Genomic DNA, 10,040 nt, shown 5'->3' with positions numbered 1-10,040 from the left:
CTTACGAAAACCTTTTTCTCCAAACCCGTTTTCTAAAATCGTTTTCCCTAGAACAGGTGTGGAGGTTGCGAAAGGCACTCGGTGTGCCACCTGCGATCCGCATTCGAGTTGGTTGACTTGTTCGTGAGCGGGAACAAGTGCCGCACAATCGCTAAGAGAAGCTTTCGAAAGAGCGATTGTGACAGTTGGTATCAGAGCCAAGTCAGCTCATAGAGGAAAGATCAGCAATCATGTCGACGATGTAGAACTTGAATAAGTCCCATGTGGATAGGCTGGTAGAGATGGAAGAGAAAATTCTCTACCTAAGAGAAGTCCCAGACAGTATCCGTTTCTTGGAGACTCGGTTACAAGAAGTTGCTAAGAAAGATGATGGAATTGATGTGGTAGTTGGCCGCCTAGACGGGTTACCCATCAGAAAACCGATGATGAGGGTGGAGACCCTTAAGACAAAAGTTTCACAGTTTGACAATTTTGAACATTGTGATAGCTCATCGGGCTCTATTGCCGACATAGAGGAGCGCGTCGAAGAGTTGGACGGCTCCCAGAAAGTGATAATTCAGATGGTAACTAAATTGTTTGAAGATTTTCAATCGGCCCTTGACGTCGTCAGAGCTGAGACAGCGGATGTGAGTGCAAAGGTGAATCTCACCATCCGAGCAGTAGGGAACCAGGCCCCATCTTAGGGAGCAATGGCAATAAGGGGAATAAAAATTCCGGAACCGAAAACCCTTATGTGGGGTGCGGGAAGCAAAGGCTATGGAGAACTTCATCTTCGACCTTCAGCAATACTTCAAGGCGATGAACACTATGACATAAGAGTCGAAAGTCACATTGGCGACAATGCATCTAGCTGAAGATGCAAAACTGTGGTGGAGATCGCGATTTACGGACATATAGGAAGAACGATGCACAATGGATACCTAGGATAGTCTGAAACAAGAACTTCGTTCGCAGTTCTTCCCTGAGAATGTCGAGATCTTGGCTCGACAAAAACTCTGAGAGTTGAAACAAACAGACAACATCAGGGACTATGTAAAGCAATTCGCAGGACTCATGTTGGACATACGTGACATGTCCGAGAAAGACAAAGTCTTCTGCTTTGTCAAAGGGCTTAAACCGTGGGCGAAGTCAAAGTTATATGAACAAAGAGTACAAGATCTCCCCTCTGCCTATGCGGCAACACAAAGGTTATATGACCTTAGCACTGACTCGTAAGACGTGAGGAGATAGCAAACTTCCTCAAATGGTGGGAACAGAAACAGTCGTTCCAGCCCTCCCAGGCCTGGGGGAGGAGACAAGAACACCAGGGGAGACCGTAAACCCTCCCAGTCGAGATTGGAGAACAACTGGCGGGGGCCGCCACAACAGCATAACAACTACAATCGTCCCCTATCTTGTTTCATATGTAGAGGACCACACAGAGCGGGGCGAGTGTCCGAATCATACTGATTTCAATGCTTTTCAAGCCACATTGGCCTCTAGCTCTGAAGACAAGGCTAAAAAGGGCGAAACAGAAATTGTGTCGGCTGTAGAGAGTGAGAATCCCAGGATGGCGTTGTTGAAATTCTTATCTGCGCTCTAAAAGAAAATGGGAAAGACAACGGAGCCACTAGAAAAGGGACTTACGTATGTGGACGCTTGGGTCAACCAGAGATCGCCCAAGAGCACTATGGTCGACTCTGAGGCAACCCATAACTTGAAACGGAAGCCCGCCGCCTGAATTTAACCTAGGAAAGAGACACGGGTTAGATGAAAGCTGTGAATTCTGCAGCCCTGCCGATTACGGAGATAGCAATGAGAACACCGATGAAGTTAGGGGACTGGAAAGGCCTGGCTAACTTCGTAATTGTCAAGATGGACGACTTTGATGTAGTGTTGGGGATGGAATTCCTACTTAAACACAAAGTTATACCGATGCCCCGTCAAATGCCTAGTAATTGTCGGATCTTCACCTACCGTGGTTCAAGCCAGAATCAAATAGCCAAACAGGGTGAGAATTATCTTAGCCCTTCAACTGAAAAGAGGCCTTGCCCACGATGAACCCACGTTCATGGCCATTCCGATGGAGTCAGTCAAAGCCGCAGAAGAGGAAATCCCCTGAGAAATTCTATTTATCTTGGAGCAGTATCGAGATATCATGCTCGAGAGCTTGCCCAAGTCCTTACCTCTACGAAGGGAGACTGATCATAAGATCGAGCTGTTACTGGAGGTGAAGTCGCCTGCCAAGAATGCATATCGTATGGCCTCGCCAAAGTTGGCCGAACTCCGGAAGAAATTAGATGAACTATTAGATGCAAGGTTTATTAGACCGAAAAAGGCCCCTTATGGAGCCCCAGTATTGTTTCAAAAGAAGAAAGACAGAAGCCTCCAGTTATGCATCGACTACCGGCTTCGAACAAGCTCACAGTTCGCAATAAGTACCCCCTTCCTATCATCACAGACTTTTTTGATCGGCTCCACGGTGCCAGATATTTCTCAAAACTGGATCTGCGGTCGGGGTATTATTAGGTCTGGATTGCTAAAGGAGATGAACCCAAGACGACTTGTGTCACAAGATATGGAGCCTTCGAATTCCTCGTGATGCTCTTTGACCTCACCAATGCTCCGGCAACCTTCTATACTCTGATGAACCAAGTGTTTCACGAATACCTCGACAAATTTGTCGTAGTATATCTAGACGACATCGTGGTCTATAGTGTTTCGATGGAAGACCACCAACATCACCTCCAACTAGTCTTCAAAAAATTGAGAAAAAATCGACTATATGTAAATTTCCTTGGCCACGTTATTGAGTGTGGTCGGATTGGCATGAAAGAGGGTAAGATGTCCGCTATTAGGGACTGAAAGGTGTCAATATCCGTGACTGAATTATGATCCTTCCTCAAACTAGCCAACTACTATAGGCGGTTCGTAGAAGGATTCTCGAGAAGAGCAAGGCCATTGACCGAGATGTTGAAGAAAGATAACCAATGGAGTTGGACTCCCGAATGTCAAGTCGCCTTTGAGGGCTTGAAGAAAGTGATGATTAAATGGCCAATCCTTTGAATTGCCGACGTGACCAAACCGTTTGAAGTCGAAACTGATGCTTCTGACTTTGTGTTGAGTGGTGTTCTCCTTCAAGATGGACACATCATCGCATATGAGACTAGGAAATTGAATGATGCAGAACAGAGGTATGCCGCCTCTGAGAAGGAGATATTGGCAGTAGTTCACTACTTGAGGGCCTGGAGTCTGTATCTCTTAGAGGCCAAATTTGTAGTCAAGACTGACAATAACTCCATTTGCCACTTTTTCAACCAGCCGAAGTTATCGTCAAAGCAGGCACGGTGGCAGGAGTGTTTAACAGAATTTGATTTCCAATTTGAGCATAGGCCAGGGAAATGCAACCAAGCGGCTAATGCTCTTAGTCGGAAGAGCGAACATACGGCCCTATGCATGTTCGCACACCTGAAAGCAAGTACGTTGAATGGAACTGTGCGAGAAACTGTCAAGACACACTTGGCAAATGACACATCGGTGTAGGCCATTATACAGTTGGCCAAAGAGGAGAAGACACCCCAATTTTGGGTGGAAGACAACTTACTATACACCAAGGCAATTGCCTCTACATCCCCAGATCTGGGGAGTTACGAAGATTGTTGAAGCAAGAGTGTCACGACACACCTTGGGTAGGACTTAACGGTTGGCAGAGAACTTATGCCCTCCTAAAACAAGGTTACTATTGGCCGAGCCTTCGAGATGATGTCATGCAATTTAGCAAGACTTGCCTTGTCTGCCAACAAGATAAGGTCGAAAGGGCGAAATTAGCGGGTCTGTTGAAGCCCCTACCTGTGCCCTTTAGACCATGGGAGAGTTCGAATCAATCCTTGTTATCATCGACCTTCTCAAAATATCCACATTTATCCCAATGTCGAAGATGTGTATAGCTATGATGACTGGCCAACTATTCTTCAAGCACATTGTGAAATTATAGGGCGTCCCTGCAAGCATTGTTAGTGATCGGGACAGGAGATTAACTGGGTCCTTTTGGACAGAATTGTTCAAGATATTAGGATCACCACTGAACATTTCCTCTAGCTACCATCCCCAAACAGACGGCCAGACGAAACGCATTAATAGCATGCTCGAGGAATATCTGCGTCACTTTATCGACGCTAGATAGAAGAACTGGGTCCAGTAGTTAGATGTTGCACAGTTCAGCTTCAACAGCCAACAAAGTTCCGCGTCTGGAAAGACGCCCTTCGAGGTAGTGTGCGATAGACAACCACTCATGCCACATCTGGTGGACCATCCCTATGTGGGCAAAAGCCCTCAGGTGCACAATTTCACTAAGGAGTAGAGTCAAACCTCTAAGATAGCTCGTGCCTGTCTAGAAAGAGCGTTAAGGAGGATGAAGAAGTGGGCTAATAAGAAGCGGAAGGCCCTCGAGTTTCAAGCTGGGGATAAAGTACTGATCATGTGACCAGAACAATTCCGTTTCTGAGACCAGAGAGACCAACGCCTATTACGAAAATTCGAAGGACCAGTGGAAGTGATTGAGAAGGTCGGGAAAACCTCGTATAGAGTTCGGTTACCCTCATGGATGAAAATCCATCCTATCATCCATGTAAGTATCCTGAAGCCCTAGCACCCCAATCCCGATGACGAGCAGCAGAATATGTTAATGCGCCCACCTATCACAATGAAGAATTCAGCTGAAAAAGAAGTTGACAAATTCTGGATAGACATACTCGCCGTATCGGAAGACCAAGATGAGAACTGACAGAGTTCTTAATGAAGTGGAAGGACCTCCCTGACGAAGAAATCAGTTGGGAGCGTGCAAAAGATTTGAAGAATGCAGCTCCAGCAATCGCCGAGTTCGAGCAGGGTCAGTTGACAGGGACGTCAACCAATTAAGTGGGGGAGAATGTCACGGTCATGCTTGTCCAGGGCTTGTTTCCATGGCCGCATGCCCGATCCAACCAGCTCGACCGAGAGGAAGAGGGGCGGATAGCTTGGCACCTGGAGAAATCCAGGACCTATGGTCCTAGTTGAACTGGAGAGAACAAAATTTTTTCTCATACTTTCATGTCATGTATTGTATTAGATTAGTTAGCTTGCTTTCTTTGTATTTTTGTTGTAAGTGACCGCTTGCCCTTTTGCATATGCAAGGGTGTCAGTTGGCTTTTTGTTTAGAATGTACTATATGGGGATAAGACTAATCATCACTTCTCCATACCCAGAGTAGTACTCTATAAAGCCATTGTTGTTGCTCATTGCTTTCTAGTCTACTACAATCTTTCTTTCTTTATTCACACTCTAAAATATGCTTACGAAAACCTTTTTCTCCAAACCCGTTTTCTAAAACCGTTTTTCCTAAAACGGGGGTGGAGGTTGCAAGAGGCACTCGGTGTGCCACTGGCGGTCCGCGTTCGAGTTGGCTGACTTGTTCGTGAGCGGGAACAAGTGCCGCACAATCGCCAAGAGAAGTTTCCGAAAGAGCGATTGTGACACCAAGCATTCCACTAAAGACCAACAACTGAACTCTTCTTACCACAGATATATTTTTATATCATTCGGATATAACCAATCATGAGTACGATGACCCTTCACAGATGCTCGTAAGTACAGCTGTGCCAATTTATCGTTTTGCCCCTATAGTTACAAGTCACTCCTGAAGTTCCCCTGATTCCTCTAATAAACAATACAACATAGTCCAACTATGTGTGAACACCTCTCAGGCCAAGAGAAGGTGTGCGACACCACATCGTTCAAACCCTGGAATCAGCCTTTAAGGGAGCTATCTATCTACTTGCCCCTACTTCGGGGAAGGAGTGAATTCCATCTTGTGTAATTGAGTTCCCAGCACCCAAATCAGACGAATCACCAAAATGGTAGGTTTGAGTCGGTGACCTGGCCACTCACACCCATACAAATCAAAGGACCGCCCTCAATGACAAGAGTTCCCAACTCTCTCAGGATTGAGATCATGTTACTTATGGTTATCTTAGTGAAGTGAAGTCTTTGTCATGAACGGTGTTATATAACGAGATATTAACACTTCGTGGTCAGGTCTTATACAAACTCTTTGTATAGAATGCCCTCGCTCGCATGTCCCCTACACAAATGATCAGGATCAGACGATCTGTGATAAGTCACAACACTTATGACCATTCTACAAAGCGGGCCACATCCGTAGCGTTACCAAGATAAGGTTTCCTTCTTATATCCATTTACTATAGACCATTTTTGTTATCTCTTAAGATATGATCCACTTATATGTCACCACATACATGCTTAAGTTACATCCAGATAACAAGGGATTTTAGGTTTATTGGTTCGTGGTAAAGAAAATAAAACAAACAACTGAGCAAAATCAAGAAGTGAAGTAAAATATCATATATTATACATCACAAGCATTCGTACAAACTGTTTACAAACTACAGAACATGAGACTTTAGAGCATCAACCCCAACAAATAATGCATAACCTATGGTGGGATTTTCACTAGATGACATACATTATGGCATATATAAATTAAAAAATGAATCATACATCGAATGCATAATTTAAAACAATTAATGAATCAAGATTTGACACCTAAACAACTAATTAAATTAATATAATAATAGTCAACTGGTTCAAAACAAATGAACCGGGTCTTGAACCACTCGAACCGAACCGCCTAGCCCTTGAACCAGACTCAAACTTGAACTGATCAAACAGCAAGTGAACCAATCAGATCAAGAACTGAATCAGGCGAGAATCAATTTATTCTTTCTGTCTTAGAGTGTTGCAATGATACGAAAAGAACAAAACATTCTTCTTTATCATAGTTTTGCAACATTAGGGCATAACACTGCAACACTACTGTACAGACAGCACTGTACATTACTGTACAACAACATTATGCAACAAAATACAATAAACTAGGGCATACACTATACCCTAGTAACGTCTACCACTTACCCTAGACAATATGTCGCATATCCGGTAGACCCAGACTTTCTAGATGACCCTCGAACACTTTAGCAATCTTTATGACAATCACATCACCTCGATGCACAATCTCCCGGATCAAGTGATATTTTCGCTCTATGTGTTTGCCTCTTCTATGACTCCTAGATTCCTTACAATTTGCCACAACACACTTGTTTTCACAATAAAGTGTGATGGGCAAAAACATATTTGGAACAACTTCCAAATTAGTAAGGAACTTCTTAAGCCAAACAACCTTCTTTAGCAGCTTCACAAGAAATTACGTATTCGGCTTCCATAATGGAGTATGCGGTGCATCCTTGCTTGATGCTTCACCAAACTATAGCTCCTCCATTCAGAGTAAACACTGACCCTGATATGGATTTCCAAGAATCCCAATCAGTCTAAAAGTTAGAGTCTGTGTATCCTGTAAGGATCAACTCCTTATCTCCATACACAAGCATATAGTCTCTCATCCTCTGAAGGTACTTGAAGATAGTTTTGACCTCATCCTCTGAATGTTAGGTCTGGTACATAACATTGCATACATAAGGCTACCAACAGCCGATGCATAAGGAATTCGTCTCATTACCTCAACCTCTTGAGGAGTCTTAGGACATTACTCCTTAGACAACATAATTTTATGCCTGAAAGGTAATAAACCCTTCTTGGAATTGTGCATCTGTCTTACATTTTGTCAATATACAATGCTTGAGACAAGGTCAACCTTTCGTTCTTACGATCCTTAATGATTTGGATCCCTAGAACAAATTGTGCCTCTCCCAAATCTTTCAGTTGGAATTGGGCAGCTAACCATTTCCATCAGTAAGACAACCTACATCATTCCCAATGAGTAAGATATCATCCATGTAAAGCACGAGGAAAGCTATTGAGTTGTTGATGGTTTTCTTGTAAACACAAGGCTCATCAAAATTTTGATCAAAGCCATAAGATTTCATCGCAGTATCAAATCTTATATTCCAAGATCGAGATGCTTGTTTCAGTCCATAAATGGACTGATTAAGCTTGCAAGACTTTTACTCTTGATCTTGTTCAATGAATCCTTCTGATTGATTCATGTAGATGGTTTCTTCAAGATTTCCATTCAAAAAAGCAATCTTGACGTCCATTTTCCATATTTCATAGTCACAATATGTGGCTATGGACAAGAGAATTCTAATAGACTTTAACATGACAATAGGTGAGTAAGGTTCTTTATAGTCCACTCCCTCAACCTACGAATAACCCTTTGCAACAAGTCTAGCTTTAAAGATCTGTTCCTTTCCATCTACACCTCTTTTTCTCTTGTAGATCCACTTGCAACCTATAGACTTTATCCCATCAGGTTTATCTACAAGCTCCCAGAAAAAATTGAAGTACATGGACTCCATTTCTTGATTCATGCCTTTAATTCATCATCCTTATCAATATCTTCCATTGCTTGTTTATAGGACAATAGATCCTCAACAACATCATCAACTATGATGTCTTGGGTTTCTGTTAAACCCATGTAGCATATAGATGGGTTCATAACCCTCCCACTATGTCAAGTCAATCTCAACTCTTGAAATGGATATGTATGACTAGATGAACCCACATCAACAACTCTTGTTGATGTATCGACCCATTCAACAACCCTTTTTAAAGTCGTAAATTTATTAGAAATTTTGCTTAAAACAATTTTGCTTCTGGCTTATGATCCCTCATGTGTCTTCCAAGAAGGTAGTGTTTGTCGATACAAATATTTTATTCTCACTTGGATCAAAAAAGTACCCACCTCTAATTTCCTTGGGGTAGCCTACAAATGGGCATACTTTTGACGAGGTTCCAACTTTTTGGGATTTTTCATTAGCACATGGATTTGACATCTCCAAATTATGAAGTGGCATAAACTACCTTTACAACCTCTCCATAACTCAATATGTGTTTCAAAAACAATTTTTGAGGGAACATCGTTCAAAATATAAACAACAGTTTCTACTGCATATCCCCAAACAATTTTTTAGGGAACATTGCTCAACTATATGCCCATTTGGCTTAACTATGCTTCCAACCTTCTGTTCACCGAGCTTCCATCCTACTTCACCTCACAACCCTTAATCTCAATGCCTAGTTTGCTTCCTCATGAAGTTTTGTTCAACTTCTAGTCCAATACTTAGCCAAATTATCACTCTAAACATTCCATGCATCCAACTCTTATTTTCTTCCCTTGGTTTGTGCATAATTCAACACATGGTTTCTCAACGCATGGCTTTCATAGCATAGTTTGAACACTTAGCCAAATTATGACTTCAACTACTATGACTCCAACATTTAGGAATTTCTCTTCCTCCAAGGCATAGTTTAGGGACTTAGCCAAACTTTTTCCCTCTAAGACTTTAATTATGAGTTCTTCTCTCAACCTAAGGAATCCTGGAAGGGTCCAGGTGTTATAAATCCACTCTCCTTAGAAAATTTTGTCCTCGAGAACCTACTCTTGGTTAAGGTTTCACAACAACCTTTTTCGTAAATCTTCATAACCTTCTCTACCACTATGTTTTTACTGTGCCACTTTGATATTAACTTCCTTAACTTGTCTATAAGTGAACTTTTAAGTTCCTTTAATTCCTCCTTCCCTCCAGTTGATCCCAGCTTCGACGATAATTAGACCTGTTGTTCCCTCAGAGGTAGTAGCACCTAAAGCTTCCAACTGCTCTACTTTTACCTTTCCCCGAGTCCAACGATACTTCTTCTAGCCTCATGACTAGTCGTCAAACCAAACTATCTATATACTAATATCCTATCTCAACTTTTATTAAGAATAACTTAATTCATTCTTACCTTCCTTAGCAGATCTTCAGGAAGCGTTGTTGAAGGAAATCAGAAGCAATGATTTCCGTGAGCAGCGGAAGCAAGACTATTCCAAATTACAATCATGAATCAACAATACATTTACAGTCGACTTTAAAACAAATGGTTATACAATTATACAGAGAAATTCCAGCATGAACAATACAGAAGAACAGAGATCAAACTCTATATTAACATCGGTAAAAACGTTTCCACGCTTCAATGTGCAACTCTGATCGAACAACAGCAACCAC

General features: G+C 42.3%; 1 protein-coding gene across 1 annotated transcript; it reads left to right on the top strand.

The window, feature by feature from the left end:
* Positions 1 to 2,137: 2,137 nt before the first annotated feature.
* LOC120067436 lies at positions 2,138 to 3,522 on the top strand. Its single transcript, XM_039018997.1, has 2 exons — positions 2,138 to 2,498; positions 3,122 to 3,522. The coding sequence occupies exons 1-2, from the start codon at positions 2,138 to 2,140 to the stop codon at positions 3,520 to 3,522; spliced, it is 762 nt and encodes a 253-aa protein (XP_038874925.1).
* The last annotated feature ends 6,518 nt before the right edge of the window (positions 3,523 to 10,040 follow it).

The sequence above is a fragment of the Benincasa hispida genome, chromosome 12 (genome assembly GCF_009727055.1).
Source record: "Benincasa hispida cultivar B227 chromosome 12, ASM972705v1, whole genome shotgun sequence".
Taxonomy (NCBI): domain Eukaryota; kingdom Viridiplantae; phylum Streptophyta; class Magnoliopsida; order Cucurbitales; family Cucurbitaceae; genus Benincasa; species Benincasa hispida.
Note: the sequence above shows the minus strand (reverse complement) of the source record. Positions and strands in the feature narration are given on the sequence as shown.

Coding starts and splice junctions, on each gene's coding strand:
- LOC120067436 (XM_039018997.1), top strand. CDS start 2,138: ATGCTCGAGAGCTTGCCCAAGTCCTTACCTCTACGAAGGGAGACTGAT. Junction 2,499..3,121: donor AAACTGGATCTGCGGTCGGG/GTATTATTAGGT, acceptor TTCTCCTTCAAG/ATGGACACATCATCGCATAT.